Source organism: Micromys minutus, assembly GCF_963924665.1.
Source record: "Micromys minutus genome assembly, chromosome: 8".
Classification (NCBI taxonomy): Eukaryota; Metazoa; Chordata; class Mammalia; order Rodentia; family Muridae; genus Micromys; species Micromys minutus.
The window spans coordinates 39,438,143-39,454,141 of NC_137977.1; the positions used below are offsets into that span (position 1 = coordinate 39,438,143).

Consider the following 15,999-nt stretch of genomic DNA (forward strand, 5'->3'; position numbering starts at 1 on the left):
CATTAATTAAGAAAATGTCTCACAGGCCTGCTTATGGCCCAGTCTTTTGGAAGCATTTTCTCAGTTGAGGCTCCCTCCTCTCTGATGATTCTAGCTTTCGTCAACTTGACATTAAATTAGACAGGGCAAGCACTAAGCCACAGGGCATTGCATTTCAGCCTCTGGTGTTTATTGAACACACCTTTACTGGGGCCACTGTTCTAGACCCCTCGGCCCCTACTCTTCTTCTAGTACCACATGGCTTGCTAGCCCATCACTGTCTGCAGTCCCCTCTCATGCTGACCCCAACCTTGCTGCATTCTCTGGCTCTGCATTTTTTTTCTCTTCCTACCTTGGAGGTCTGTGTTGATTTGATTGAGAATGCCCCCAATAGGCTTCCAATGCTTGAGCACTTGGTTCCCAGGATGATGGTGCTTTTGGGGATATGGCCTTGCTGGAGGAAGTAGATCTCTGGGTTTAGGCTTCAATGTTTAAAAGCTAGGCGCCAACCCCAGTTCACCTTCTCAGCTTCCTACTTGGAGTTTAATATGTGAGCTCTCAGATTGTTGCTCCAGTTGCTTGTCTGCCACAAGTCCCTGAAGTGATGCTGATGGACGCTTATCTCTGCAAATAGAAGCCAAGCTGCAGCTTTCCTTCTGTAACTCCCCTTGGTTATGCTGATTTTATCACAGCAATAGTGGAGTAGCTAATGCAGGGTCCATCCATCTCGGTCGCCTCCCACTTTATATCTTAGAGCAAACTTGATCCCTCTAGAGACTCATAGCAGGCTGCTGTAAGGGGCTTCCCTACCCATTCCTAGCAATGTTCGTGTCATCCTCAGCTCCCTGATCTCGACTTAGGCTTGTCTTTCCCTCTGCTCCACTAGGATGTCAACTGCACGAGACCCATTTCTTTGTCTGTTGTCAGATCCCAAAAGTCAAACTAAGATCTGACACCGTCTGTCATAGCAAAGCCCCACAATGAATATTTGATGTTTAAAACTAAAAAAGCAAACCATTTCCTGGGCATATCCTAGTCCTCAATACCAGCAGCAGCCAGATGCCCACATAGTCTTCAAACCTTGTTTTGAATCCTTTTTTAAAAAGATTTCTCTGTGTATGTTTTGGATGCATGTATGTATATGCATCATATTAGTGCCTGGAGCCTACAGAGACCGGAAGTGAATGTTGGAGCCCCTGGAACTGGAGTTACAGACAGTTGTGACTGTGGGTACTGGGAGTCAATTTGTGTTCTCTGTAAGAACAAGAACAAGTGTCCCCAACTGCTATGCCATCTGTCCTCCCGTCTTTTGCTGAGACAGTTTTCTTGTTGAAATGATGAGAGACTTCTTTTGACTCCTCATTGCCTGGCATGATTCTCTCACCATCTAACCAGACTTTGGCCTCTGCTGTATAGCCAAAGGTGTCACACAGCCCTAAGACTGTACTGTCCCATTTTATTTTAAATACAGCCTGAAGCTTGACTCATACAACCAACTAAGATCCCAAAGCAACTGGACTCGAGATGACAATCTAAATCAGTGGTTCTCAGTCTGTGGGTTACAACCCCTTTGGGGGAGGGGGAGTCTCATGTCAGATATTTTGGATACCAAATATTTACATTACAATTCATAGTAGTAGCAAAATTGTAGTTGTGAAGTCACAATGAAAATAATTTTATGGTTGGGGAACTGTATTAAAGGGCCACAGCATTAGGAAGGTTGAGAACAACTAGTCTAAATGTTGAGTGAAATTTGGTGAACAATCAGCTTATTTATATGTTTGGTTGTAGATTCTGTGCCTCCCTGTCTCTGGTGCTCTTCCAAAGGACCCAGGGTCAATTTCTGGCACACATATAGAATCCTACAGCTCTCTATAAATCTAGTACCAGGTGCAGTGTGTGTGGGGGGGGAAATGAGGTCTAGTGGCTCTTGTCGACTTCATGGGCACTGCACACACATGGTGCACACATGTGCACACATGGTGCACAGACATACATGCAAACAAAACATCCATCACATAAAAATTTAAAAAAATAAAAGTCTTGCAAAACAAGTCAATTCATTTAAAAAGTATTTAATATAAAGAAAATCAGAGCCCCAAATGCTGGTGACATACAACATATGATACTACTCAGATTTCCATTTACCTGAAGAATGATTTGAACAGAAAATGCTAAGCCTCATTATCATCCACCTTCCTCAGACAAACCCTCCAGTCACCCAAAATGGAGATCATAAGTTACTGTGTGAAACTAAACAAGCAAAAGACCGTGTTCATAGAAATAGCCAATGCCAAGTTTTCTGATTTGAAAATAGCACCACTAGAAAAGAAGGACATGTCTTTCCATTTAAAGTACCTGAGCAGAATTTGATTGATTTTTATTGTTGTTGGTATGTTATCTTGAACAGGGTTCCACACAGACAAGGCTAACCTCAAACTCACTATATAGCCAAGGCTGGCCTTGAACTCCTGACCCTCCTGCCCGCACCGACCAAATGCTGGGATGACAGGTGTTTGTTGAGACATCTGGCTATGTGGTTGATTTTTAAATCTTCATTACAATCTAGACTAAAAAGATTAACAGAGAATTTTTTTTAACTACATCTTTAAGTAACTAAAGAGTCAAAAGACAGTTGGTGGGTAGCAGATGCATACATGGACCAGCCAGTGTGTTCCCTGTTTTCTACCATTTCTGTCACCAGTCAGGGACCTCAACCACAAAGGGTGTTTTCACATCTATCTTGCCACTGTTGACAATGGTGCAGTCGGTAAGTGGGCGGTCATGGTCATCCGTTGCTTGAAGTTCTATGGAATGTACCACAGTCTGGAAAGAGAAAAACAGACCTGTGGCTTATCTGGGTCAGCAGCTATGACAATGCACAGAAGCAACCAGTTTAGTTCCAGAAGTACAGATGGGAGATGTTTGTTGTTATTGCTCTTATGAGACAGGGCCTTGCTATCAGGCTGGCCCAGAACGCACTACATCTCTAGAGATGACCATGATCTTTCAGCAGTCCTGCTTCCACCTCCCAAATGCCGGGATGACTGTTGCGTACCACCACACTGGTTTCTGTGGTGTGGCAGATCAAACGCTGCTTCCTGTATGCTCAGTAAGCATCTACCAATGGGGATACAGCCCCAGCCCTGGGATATACATTTTATCATTATAAAAGCCATGCCAGCAGCGGAGCACTGCTTTGCAAATAACTCCAGAACTCTTCTATCTGCTATTATCAGTCTTCAAAACAATGCAACCATGAGTGGAGCACCTAAGAGATTATCCTGGGATTTTTATATACATGTGTTATATAATATATAACATAATATAATATACATATACATATTATATGACATAACCCAAACACACACACATGTACAATGTACGATATAATATATATAGTATTATATATGTGATATATATGTGTGTTTGTGTGTATATATATATATATTTATATATATATATATGCATGTAATCAATATCAACCCACTCAGGATAAAGTCTCTTATTTCTCAGAAACTCAAATAATACACATTTCTCAACTTCTTTATTAATAAACATTTAATATTTGAAAAAGAATTAGCTAGTTTGTATATGCATAGCTCTAATAAGAGATATTTCTATTTAACTGCTACAACTCATTGTGATTATTAGCATGGGGTAGGATCAGTTTTAGCCCCACCCCTGCCCTAGTCTAAGCATGCCAGGTCAGGCCAGGAAGCATTCGTAAAAGTAGCCCAGACCCTGGCTTCACTTTACAGATGACCTAAACCAATTTAGCATCTGCTTGGTTGTAATTCAATCCCAAGTAGCAGGGGCTCTGGACAGCTTCTTAGAGCCATAAGCCTTAAGGTTCCCCCTGAAAGACAGAGGACACTGTGACCAAGAAAGCCAATTCTGATGAGTTCTCCAGGGTGTGGCTCAGTTCCTGGTGTTCGGTTGGGTGGAATCAAGACAGCAGTAAAACATGTGAGAGAACTGGAATCTGTGAGATTCTGTGTAAATTCAGATGACAGAAAGCAACTCCCATGCGAATGAAACCCAGGGAAATGGCAAAAGGGTTGGGGTGTTGTTCTATGTGTGTCAACCTGACACAAACTAGTCACCTGGGGAAAGGAAACCTCAACTGAGGAACTGCCTCCATCTTTGGCCATGTCTGTGAGACATTTTCTTCACTGTTGATTGATACGGGAAGGCCCAGGCCACTGCAGGGCCACCCTTGAGCAGGTGTTCCTGGATGCTATGAGATAGCAGGCTGAGCAAGCCATGTAGAACAAGGCAGTAAGTAACATTCCTCCATGGCCTCTGCTTTAGCTCTTGCCTCCAGGTTCCTGCCTTGGCATACCTGGATGAGGGACTGTGACCTAAAAGCCAGATAAATTCTGTGCTGGCTGGTTTTATGTCAACTTGACAGAAACTAGAGTTACTAAAGAGCTTCAACTGAGAGAAAACCTCCATAAGAATGGACTATAGGCTAGCCTATAGGGCTTTTTCTTAATTAGTGACTGATAGTGAAAGGCCCACCAAATTGTGGGTGGTGCCATCCCTAGGCTGGTGGACTTGGGTTCTATAAGAAAAACAGGCTGAGTAAGCCAGTAAGAAGCACCCATCCATGCTCTCTGCATCAGTTCCTGCCTCCAGGTTGATGCCCTGTTTGAGTTCCTGTCCTGGCTTCCTTTGGTGACAATCAGGAATGCGGAAGTGTAAGGCAAATAAACTCTTCCCCCCACCCCACCCCCAGTTTTGGTTATCAGTATCTCAGCAGACAAATCATTTCTTTTCCCAGTTGCTTTTGATCATTGTTTTATCATAGTGACAGGGAAGCTAACCAAGACAGCTGGACACTTGGCAGAGGCTGAGAGAGCGATTCTGGGCAGCCATAGAAGGAAACCTAAGAGGTGAGATGACTGAGGATTTCATAAATGGGCTATGAATTTGACTGTCTTTGTTATTCTTCAACAAATAACTAGCAATATAGATCTGGATCCTCTGAATATTGTTTCTGATTATATTTTTTAAGATCCACCTTTTTAAAAAAAAAGATTTATTTATTATATATATATGAGTACACTGTGACACACAAGAAGAGGGCATTGGATCCCATTACAGATGGTTGTGAGCCACCATGTGGTTGCTGGTAATTGAACTCAGGACCTCTAGAAGAGCAGTCAGTGCTCTTTAACCACTGAGCATCTTTCTAGCCCTGTTTCTGATTATTATATGTGTCTTTATTTGTAACCTAGTATGTGGACTGTGTCACATGAATACAGGATGTTTTTTTGTTGTTGTTGGATTGTTATTTATCATTGAGACAAATCTTGGTTTTAGCTTAGGTTGACTTAGAACTTTCTGTATAGCATATCTGGTCTTGAAATCCCAATGCTCTTGTCTCTGCCTCTTCAGTATTGGGGTTGCAGTCATGTCCCACTTGGCTAAAGTATTTTCATTTTATTTTATTTTATTTTATTTCAGAGACAGGATATCACTATGTACCGATTCTAGCCTGGGACTCACTAAGTAGACCAGGCTGGCCTCAAATCCAGAGATCTGCTTGCCTCTGCCTCATGAGTTTATTAGGATTAAAGTTGTACATCACCTGCAGGCTAATATTTTAATTGTGGTAAGAAAAGTATAACAAAAAAAATTAATCCATTTTCAGGACCATTGTGTAGTAATATCTTCCATATTGAAACATTTCTATTCCAGGGATGGGGGTAGTTCTTAAGACTCAGGAGTAAATTCACAAATCTCAGAAAGTCCCCGAAATTTACTAGATTCACAAGTTACCTCCCCCAAGTTGTACAAGGAATAATGACTGTTGTAGTTAGAAATTTTTCAGGACAGTTGAACTTCTGGCATACCATGCAGAAAGCTCCAAAGCTATAGCTTTTTTGAGTAATAACCCATGTTGACATGGGCTTTTTAGTGATGTAGCTACCTTTGAAAGGTAGTTTCAGCAGTCATTCATGCTGCTTTAGGAAAACCCAGTAAACTCGTTGGTTTGCCAAGTTGGATTTTGGTAGAGTCACTCCACTGGTCTGTTATCAATGCTCTATCTAGGGTGAATAGATGTTTGTCTATGTCTTCTCAAGAAAAGTCACAAAATGAGTATATAGCTAAGTAATGTGTACATGCATGCAGCCAGAAGTATTGTCAACTTGTAAAACTAAATTATGTAATCATTAAATACCTCTGTTTCTCTACCCCAACAACTGTCAGTCTTTCTATTTCTATGAATTGACTACTCTAAATACCTCACATAGTTAAACTCGTACACTATTTGTCTTTTGTGACTGGATAAGGTTTCAAAATGTTTGTAAATAAATGATAGATAGATAGATAGATAGATAGATAGATAGATAGATAGATCCATCATATACATACATATATACGTGTTATAGCATGCATTTAAATGTTCTTATATTTTGATACCAAATAATATTTCATTGAATGTATACTATCCCTTGGTTTATTTGGTTTTGTTTCTTAAATTAATTGAAGTACCTAACTTCTTCTATATCTGAGCTTTAATGCCATTATCAATTAAAATACTATGCCATATATAATTTGTTCACCTTCAAAAACTCTACCCATCATTTAGTGGGTATCTAAGAACATACTTGAAGAGTCAATGAATCACTAATTTATTAATCATAAATATAAAGCTTTATAAGAGAGGAAAAAAAGATATTTCAAATTACCATCCCATCCAGGACTTTTCCAAATACAACGTGTTTGCCATCCAACCAGGCGGGCTTGGTCAAGGTGATGAAGAACTGGGAACCATTGGTGTCCGGTCCAGCATTGGCCATGCTGACCCACCCAATGCCATAGTGCTTCAGTTTGAAGTTCTCATCAGGAAATGTCTCACCATAAATGCTCATACCTGGGTGAGGCAAAAGAAGAGATTGCAGCAGAGGTAAAATCGAATCTTCAGAAAAAAAAAAATCTTTCATGTAATCAGAATACTACAGGTGACAGGCTTGAAGATGGGCAAAGGCAAGAAGTGAATGTGTGTGTAGGACAAAAATAACCCCTTAAGGAACGAGATAACAAGGCTTGAACCAAACCAGAGAAGGTCCTTAACATGGCACAGGATGGAAATCCCCATGATTTAAGCCAAAATTTCACCAAATGGGTCAGTAATTTCATTTTGAGGGAAGAAGGCATCTGAAAGTAGTGTAGAAAGGTGTCTGAGCTATCTTGGTGGTTCTGCCTCTGCTCAGGTGAATTTGGTCCTCGATCACGCCCATTTCAGCACCCGACCAGATGAGCAGGCAAACACCGAGCACACACGTTGGTTTGACCCCACATGGATCCCACAGAACAGGCCTTCTCGGCCCTGGTTTTGTTGTTGTTGTTTGTTTTTATGGGAGAGTTATAAAACTCCAGCAGAGCAAAATTGCAACATCTGGCTCTCTGACTCTAAGCCCACTGCTTTTTCTTGCCTCAGCATCAAGAATAGCAGCTTGTCTGTAAGTGACAGATATGACTTCAGAGCCCATAGGACACAGGATAATCAAAGCCAGGAACACCCATGTCCTGGAATTCTAGTAAATTAGCAGGCACAGCAGAAAGCTCTTTTTCCCCGTGTTGGCAGTGTGGACTGTGAGAAACACTCATGCCATGTTCCAGCACCCCCAAGAGCCTGTCCTGCCCACCTCTCCTGATAGTCTGTCTGCCCAGCGATTGCCATCCTCAGAACCCCGGGCTCAGCTAGAAATACCAGAAGTGGAAACCAAACCCAAGAAGTTTAAAGCTGTTTGTCTAGGACATGAGAGGTGGTCTGGAAGATGGCTCTGCTCAGAGAGATCTAAGCTAAACAGTCCAAAATGTCTTCTCTTCAAAACTCGGAAAAATTTAACCTAAGATCCCCCACCCCACGTCCAACACACATTCCCACACTGGGCAGGGAAGGTAAAGAAGAGAGGGCAAAGTGAGGATGCCACACTGTGCCTGCTGGACTCTGGCAAGGCAGCAGGTGCCAGAGGGGGAGCCACAGCAGCAGCTGAGGTCGCTTCTGTGCAGGTTCTCAGCTAAGCTCATCCCCAAGAAACCTCAGTACATTTCTCTTCCTTGCTCTGCACTTCATGTCCTGTACCACTTTCTTTTTTAAAGATTTATTTTATGTATGTGAGTACACTGTCGCTGCCATCTTTAGACACACCAGAAGAGGGCATCAGGTCCCATGACAGATGGTTGTGAGCCACCATGTGGTTACTGGGTATTGAACTCAGGACCTCTGGAAGAGCAGTCAGTGCTCTTAACCACTGAGCCATCTCTCCAGCACTCCCTCACCCTCTCGCCGCCTCTTTTGTAAGGCTTTGTGCACGCTGGGCAAGAGCTCTACCACTGAGCTACATCTCCAGCACTTTGTATTTTTGCAAGAACCATAACGCAGTCTTCAAAGCATGCATGGCCTCAGCTCTAACGCTTTGGCTTCAGCTTGGCAAACGGGAAGGGAGAAAGGCAAGGAATGCATCACCTCCAGTGCCGTCTCTAGCTGTGAAGTCCCCTCCTTGAATCATGAAGTCCTTGATGACACGGTGGAAGATGCTCCCCTTGTACCCATAGCCTTTCTAAAGAAATGGGTTCGAGTGAATAATGCACAAGTACATACAACACACATTAAAAGACGAACAGTGTTTACCTGACAAAACGGCCACAGAACCTGACTGGGTTCTAGCGACTGTATACTAGGAAAAGTCTATCATGAACTGGCCAACATAATTGAAGTGTAGGAATCAAGTGTTAATAAGAGTAAGTAGAAAATGAGCAGACTATAGTTTTACTTGATGCTTTTCTAGAAGCCTCAGGACACCAAGTGCTTACGCAGTTATAAGAAAAAAAAAGTCTAAGACGTCACACAATCATCTGACATATTAATTCCTATTTCTCTAGAAGACAACTTTGGATCTTGTCTTAAAGAAGATTGATACTTGTTCTCGGTTAAAGGTAATAGGCTGGGACAGACCTCTCCTGTTGCCAGAGCCACGAAGTTTTCCACCGTCTTGGGTACAACGTTTCCAAAGAGGCCAATCACAATTCTACCCACATCTTTGTCTCCGATCCTCACATCAAAGAAGACCTGTGGGTAATTAAGATGCACAGTAGAAGGTCATGAAAAAGACAGAAATATGAGCTAAATCAAAGTTAAATTTGAAAACTGGCCCCCATAGAAAAGCCTGCCCATCAGTGTTTTCTGAGAGTCATAAAGCATGAGGCCAGTTAGAGTTGAAGAAACAACACTGGAGGGGCAGTTTATTCCCGAATATTCATTTGACAAACATTTATTGAGCACCACCTATGGGTGAAGCCGTGTACTAGGTACTTGAGTTTGAAGCTTGATTCACTGTGGCCAGAGTGAGCTTATAAGGTCTTCAATACATTACTCCCACCAAGGCCTAGAAAAACACAGCTCTGCCTCTTCCCGCTTTCCTGCTTCGTGGATGAAAGAGGGAGCAGGGAGTACTGCTCTTTAAAGAAGCAACACTCTACAATTGGCAGGAGAAAAAAAATGTTGGGAAAAAAATGTTAAGAGGAGCTGACAAACTTGTGATGAATTCTCAGTAGACATCTACTGTCAAGGGAGTGGCCACAGACCATGAAACACAACAGCAGTCCTTAGGAAGATTTGCCACTCATCCAAGAGCAACAAGATTCCAGGTCCCCAGCAGAACAGCCAACCTGTGCGTGGCTATTCACAAAGATATTGTCCTATAGACTGCAACACAGGACTCAGGTGTCCTGTTCCCAAGGCCACCCAAGTAGAATTTGTTCATTCTCTGTTATCTTAGGACAAAAGAAAGATAACAGGACTAGAAGAACAGACTTTTTTTTTCAGATTAAACCTTAAAAGTTCTTTCTCTTTTGAGAACTGTTTCACCTGGAATGAAATTATACACATTTTGCTTCACAAATCACTATGTTCTGATGATTCGGAGACAGGAGTCTTGAAAAGGCCACAGAGTCAAAGGGCATTCTATTAGCGAGTTTAGATTATACGAACCAATTTACTGTTTGAATGGGGTAAAAAAAAAAAAAAAAAAAAGACATTCAAGGGATGGCTTTAAAAGATATAAGAAGGGTTGTCAAAGAAAAAAGATGCCTTGCAATCTAGAAAAATCACTAGGTAAAGACTGTCAAACCCAGCTCAAAGCAAGCACTTCTGCCAATACCTCAGAACGCCTGTCACGGGCTGATGTGATATTTAGTGCTTTCTGTGGCATTTCCACGTGGCCAAAACAGCCACTGTTTATCATTTATATACAGGAGCTTTATTGGAAGCATTGAAGGATTGGCTCTTCGTGTGAGGCTCGACAGAGAAGAACCACCAGTGTAGCTTGGGAACAAAAGGCTGCCTCAGCACATGTGAGTCTGGCAGTGAAAAGTGGTTTCTCCACGGGGTTTCCATGCCCAATGGAAAGGAATGTGCTCAGCAGCAACAGAACAGGCTTAGTGAACCAGGGGTGTACTTTCAGCCCCGTAAGAAAACCAGGGGTATAATTTTAAAGAGACAGTCTGCAAGATAAAGGCTTGCAAAGCCTTCCCGACTTTTAAAATAAGGGAGTAAATTCTTAGAAAGCAACAAAAGAAGGCAGCTGAAGGAGATGAAGAAAAAGAACCTGCCACCCAGTATTATCCACAATAAAACATCTTATTTGTGCTCAGCCCAGCTTACCTGGCTCTAATTTTTTTTTCTCCCAATTGCCATGCCCTTCGGCTCCATGAGGATAGTATAAAGAATCACACCAGAATGGTCCCCATGCTAATGGGAATGACAAAGTCCAATCTTGTTTAGCCAAGGAACAGTTGTTGAATACCTGAATACAAAGCAATGTCCCTGAACAAACTGTCCTAAGGGTAGCACCTAAGAAGTAGGATAAAGTAGGCTTAGCAGGAGGCAGAGAAGGGGATACCTGTGTGAGGTCATGGCCAGCGAGTTACAGGTGTCGAAATACAGATGAAAAGAACAAAGAAAAGCAAACAGTAACACAGCTGGTAGGTACATGACAACATGTGACCTATGCTCAAGAAAACAACAGAAGTCCTAGGGGGCAGGAATGGTTGGGAAAGTGCACCCTGGAGGAGTAGGAGGCAGGCCTAAAAGGGGGGGGGGCAACAGGCCCAGGGACAAGAGTTGGCATATTCCTCACTCCTGAAGCCAAGGCAGCCAGGCAGAACCCAACCCGTCCTCTGAGTGTGGAGTATCAAGGCTGCCTTCTTCATGGCTAGAGCAGGGAGCTGCTGCCAGTTCCATGGGGCAGAGGATAAATGCCATGCTTGGAGGTCCCTGCTTCGCCAGGCAACAAAAAGAAGGGAAGCAAATGAGGCTTTGGGGATGGGCCTCATTCTCCCAGGGAAAATCTGAAGAGTCCACACCAGCTGAAGAAAGAGGTTCCTGAACTGGGAAGCCAAAGGAGACAGTACCTCCATATACTTCACCACCCCAACTTGGGGGAAGCAAGAGGAATGTGGGGGCCAGGGAGGGTAAGTGTTGGGCCTGAGTTCTCTAACTAGGAGTGTGAGCATTGGAATTCCGTCGAAGGTCCCCTGTTGTTAATCTGTAACCTCTCATTTTAGCAGGGAGTAGCTAGGGAATGGGAATGGTTCTTTCTGATTCCCAGATCTCAGCCCAGTGCCAGCAATAAGAGGAGGGGAGATTGGTGTCAGGCAAACCTCTTCTTCCATAAGACTTGTCTCTGACTTTGCTGAAGCCCTTTGGGAACACAGTCAAGCTGGACAGAGAAAGACTACAAAGTTCCTATCCCTGTGAAACAGAAAATACACTTACAAATTATGTTTTTTTTTTAAATGGGAAGATGGGCTTCATAAGGCAATTTAGAGAGAGCATCATGGTAAAGGATGGAGGCCAGGGGGAGGATGGGAGTCGGTCCTTGGGAAAGGTGGTATTTGGTTTCTACACCATTCTTAGTGGGTAGGCATCTCTAACACCCTGCCTCCCCCAGAGGCTACCTCTGAAAGTTATTTGAAAATTACAGAGCACTGAAGGTTCGAGGAGGTAGAGAGGAGGGATGTGGGGTTCGAAAGCCTGACCAAACAGATCCTGGACTATTTGCGTCTATCTATCTACTGCCGGATTCACCAAAGAAGACACCAGGTTTGAGATGATTAAACTCAATTCCAGTGCTAATTGGTCATGGAACTTTCAGTATGTTAAAATTGAGCTAGATTCCTCGCCTGTGCTGTGAGCGACAGTTGCTTCCAGGTTTAGGTTGTCACACTAAACACAACACGGAACTACAAACTAAACTCCTGTTTTATCATACTCAATCTGCCAAAAATACATATTGTATACAGAGACACACAGCCTCCAAATAAACACATAATACTGGAAACTTATGGTTTCCATTTACTTTCCATAGAAGAAGAAACAGAGTCTCAAACAATAGATAAGTTGCCCAAAGTCCCCTAGCCTACCACCTCATCCTGGCATGACTGACGTGGGAAAGAGGGCAGTGTTGATTTTTATGTGCTTGGTGCTGGCTTATGTATGGCATTTATTGGAAAATGATACTGAGTCTGTGACTCAGAGCTCACACCAGAGCACCGGTGGGGCAGGAAGCTGCAAAACCAAAACTGAGGCGGGATCCCCACTGTGTGTGTGGTGGAGCAGCAGCCCAGGCCTCTAACTTACAGATTCCTAGCTTTAAATACAGTCAGAGTGAAAGAAAGGACTGTGGGCGAGAGTTTCAAAGGCAGTTGACCTACATTTCCTTTTCAATGTTTCTATTTTCTACCATGTTGAATCATTGTAACATGTTGATTAAGTAGCTCAGGACTCCCACCAAAGCAGATCTGTGAGACCTACCTCTGGCTGTCAGAACAGTAAACTAGGTGAAAAAGAAGAAACTATGTTGCTGGCTCTGAGAGCCGAGCCTAGGTCTCAGCAACAGTGTGCTAAGGTCTAGACCTAAGAGGATTCCCGCACCTCTTCCCCTGCAAGCCACAGCCTTTCCAGCTCTCTTTATCCTCACGCTGCACCTGAGGCTGGCCAGGAGGTGTCAGAAAGTAAGAGGCTGGGCACCACTACAGCAAAGATGGCCACTGACTTGCTCTGAGTTGATTTCTATCAGCACAGTTTAAAAGATCTCTGGGGAAAACATTCCCACCATAACGGGGTGGGGGGCGCACATAAACTAAAGAATGACCCATTGTTAATCTGAAATTCCCATGGACTTGGGCATCATACCTTTTATCTAATTACCCTATTCGCCCTTTCAACTAAGCTTTCTGTGAGTCCTGTTAGCTATGCCTCCAATATTTACTTCAAAGTCCTGTTCCCCATTCCCAAGATTTTTACCCCTATCCAACCCACCATCTGGAGTCTGGCACCGAGCCCTTGCTCGAATGGTCTCTCAGTGCACCCTCCAAATTGACCACAGGAATTATGAAATGATGTCATTTCTATGTGCAAACCCCTCCAACCACTTTACCTTAGAGCAATGGCTGTCAACCTGTAGGTCACAGCCCCCTTATCACAGAGACAGGAGATCTCCTGCAGATCAAATGCTGGCATCACAGTTTAAAATGACAGCTGGAAATAGTTTGATGGTTGGGGGTCACTACAACATGGAGAACTGTATTAAAGGGTCGAAGCATGCAGAAGGTGGGGAACACTGCCTTAGAGTGACACCTGAGTCCCAAGAATGATGGCCTCGGTGGCCACACTCCTAGCAAAGCCTTTTAAGGCTGTTAAGAGCCTTTCTGTTTCTCACTCCCCCAACCCCATCTTAGGCCATTCTGCCCCCAAGTCCTGCCCAAAGACAAGCTGTCCTTTAGGCTCTGACACAAGAATTGCTTCTCCACCCGGAGACCTTTGCACAAGCAATTCCCTTTGGCAGCCAAACCTTTCCCAGGCTGACTTTTTCCATATCAGGTGATTTTAAATGGGCTCCCGCCTTATATTAGGCTCACTTCCTTTGGTATTTCATAGTTGTGCGAGCGTGTGTGTTTATGGTTTTGTCTGAAGTAATATATGTGGACCAAATATGCTTTAGCTCTGTGGCTTGCACAAACTCGGTTTTTCAGTTTAGATACCTAAAAGACCAAGGGACTGCCTGAGAACGAATGTCACTGCCACCATGCTGCCTTTGGGGTCTTAGGACAGTGGCAGGATGGCTGGGCTGGGCTCGCTTCCCTCTCCTTGGTGGCTCTTCGGTTGAGCCGCCATGGAGGATTTAAACCTTCTACTAGTCCTGAGGTATTTCCAGTAGCAACCTGGACTGGTCATTAAGACCACTTTCTGCTGTTTCCGTCCCATTCCCAGACTGCTAGAAATTCCCCCCACCCCTAGGAAGTGGTTGACTCCCCACCGCAGTAATCCCTCCTCCCTTTCTCCCAGCATCTTTTCTTTCTGTCCTCTGGTAAAACAGACCGAAATGGAACTTCAGCAGTGGAAACTGTAGGGATTAAGTTCCTGGGGATTCCCCCACATGCCTCCCTTAAGAGTCAGAGTGTCGCCTTGCCACGCTGCCTAGGGCTCAATCCAGGCCTGCCACAGGGTTTGAAACTGTACCCTTTCCTACACAGAAGAGGACAGTTCTCTGAGCACTCCTTGGGATACAGGCTCTTCCCAGTGGGTGACGTCCTAAGCAGGCCTCCACTCCTCAGCTTGTCCCCTCCCTCTACATTCTTCCTGCTTTGTTCCACGTCCAGGCCAAGCCAAGAAAGTACTCCAGCAACCTCCCTTCTAGAAGAAAGGCCCTGCGGGCACAGAGAGCTTGTGTCAGCTCCCAAACTGCTCAAGTCGTACCCGCCCGGGTGACAAGTCCGGACAACAGGCGCCAGGGATGGCGAGAGTTAGTCCGGTGGCCCCTGAGTGGAGGGAGCGCATCGTTCACTGACGTCTCCTCCCGCCTGCCGCGTGGCCACCTCTAAGTCCCCCTCATCCCTCCCACCCCTTACCACGGTCCCAGGCAGTCTCAAATCCCAGCTAGTCCCTCCTCCAGCTTCCACCCCCAGCTCCCTCCTGTCCCAGTCATTACCCCCACAAGTCCCCGCCAGTCCCCCTTCCCGCCCCGCTTCTGGAGCCCCTTCTCTCCAACCCTGCCGCAACGGTCCGTTGCCCAAGCGCCCGAGGAAAAGTTGCTGTATCCGCGGGATCACCTTGTCCGTCACCGTGGGACCTCGCTTTCGGACACCCGAGGACCCCGAAGAAGACACGAGGGCGCCGAGCCCCAGGCAGAGCACCGCGGGCAGCAGCAGACGGGGACCCGGGCTCATGGTGCGCGATGGAAGTTGCGACAGTCTCGCTCGGGCGCAACCTTAGGCTCCCGGACTGTGGCCGGACCCTTAGCTGCCTGCGCCTGCGCGGTCCGGGTAGGGAGGGTGGTGGATCCGGGCAGGGCGGGGACCTAGGACCCGCTCCTCCCAAGTTCAAACAGTGGCCGGAATTGGGGGCTCGGAGGGAGCGGCGCGGTGGGGGAGGCAGCAAAGCCGAGTAAGCTTGGTGGAACCGCGACGCAGAGAGCAGAATATTGACAAGGCTCCTTTGGTCCTGGGCACCTATCCGACCTCCGGGAATTTCTGGGCGGGTTGACTCAAGTTCCTTGAGATGATTACCTTTCCGCTTTTGGAGAACCCTAAGATTCAATCTCCAAGAAAAACTTAAGGAGGTCGAGGGATTGCGTGCTGGTGCTGATGCCACAAGTTTTCTGGGAAGCCCTTACACAAGCCCGGAACAAGGACCAGAGTTCTGCCCTACGAAAACAAACTTAAACTGGTCTGAGATGTATCTGTAGGATGATGGTTCCCCCCCCCCACACACACACATCACAAACTTACTAATTACGTTTAGGAAAATTAATAACATGAAGAAATTCTCATTGCATTTTTTAAGTGGAAAAAAACCTCTCATGTGCAAAACCACGCTGAAAGTCTGAACTTAACTTTGAAAATATAAAAAGAGCACTTTAAAAATTGCAAGAGATACCTGGGTAGCCCAATGCTTGCCTAGCAGTTAGGAAGCCCGGGTTGGAGCCTTGGTACCACATAAAC

The 15,999-nt window shown here is 44.9% G+C and overlaps 1 protein-coding gene across 1 annotated transcript; it reads right to left on the reverse strand.

Moving 5' to 3' along the window:
- Positions 1-2,044: 2,044 nt before the first annotated feature.
- Positions 2,045-15,281, reverse strand: PPIC (peptidylprolyl isomerase C). Its single transcript, XM_080920459.1, has 5 exons — positions 15,109-15,281; positions 8,954-9,067; positions 8,465-8,558; positions 6,681-6,865; positions 2,045-2,805 (listed from the first exon to the last, which is right to left on the reverse strand). Exons 1-5 carry the CDS (start codon positions 15,223-15,225, stop codon positions 2,677-2,679), a joined length of 639 nt encoding a protein of 212 aa, XP_080776585.1. The 5' UTR covers positions 15,226-15,281; the 3' UTR covers positions 2,045-2,676.
- Between the last annotated feature and the right edge of the window lie 718 nt (positions 15,282-15,999).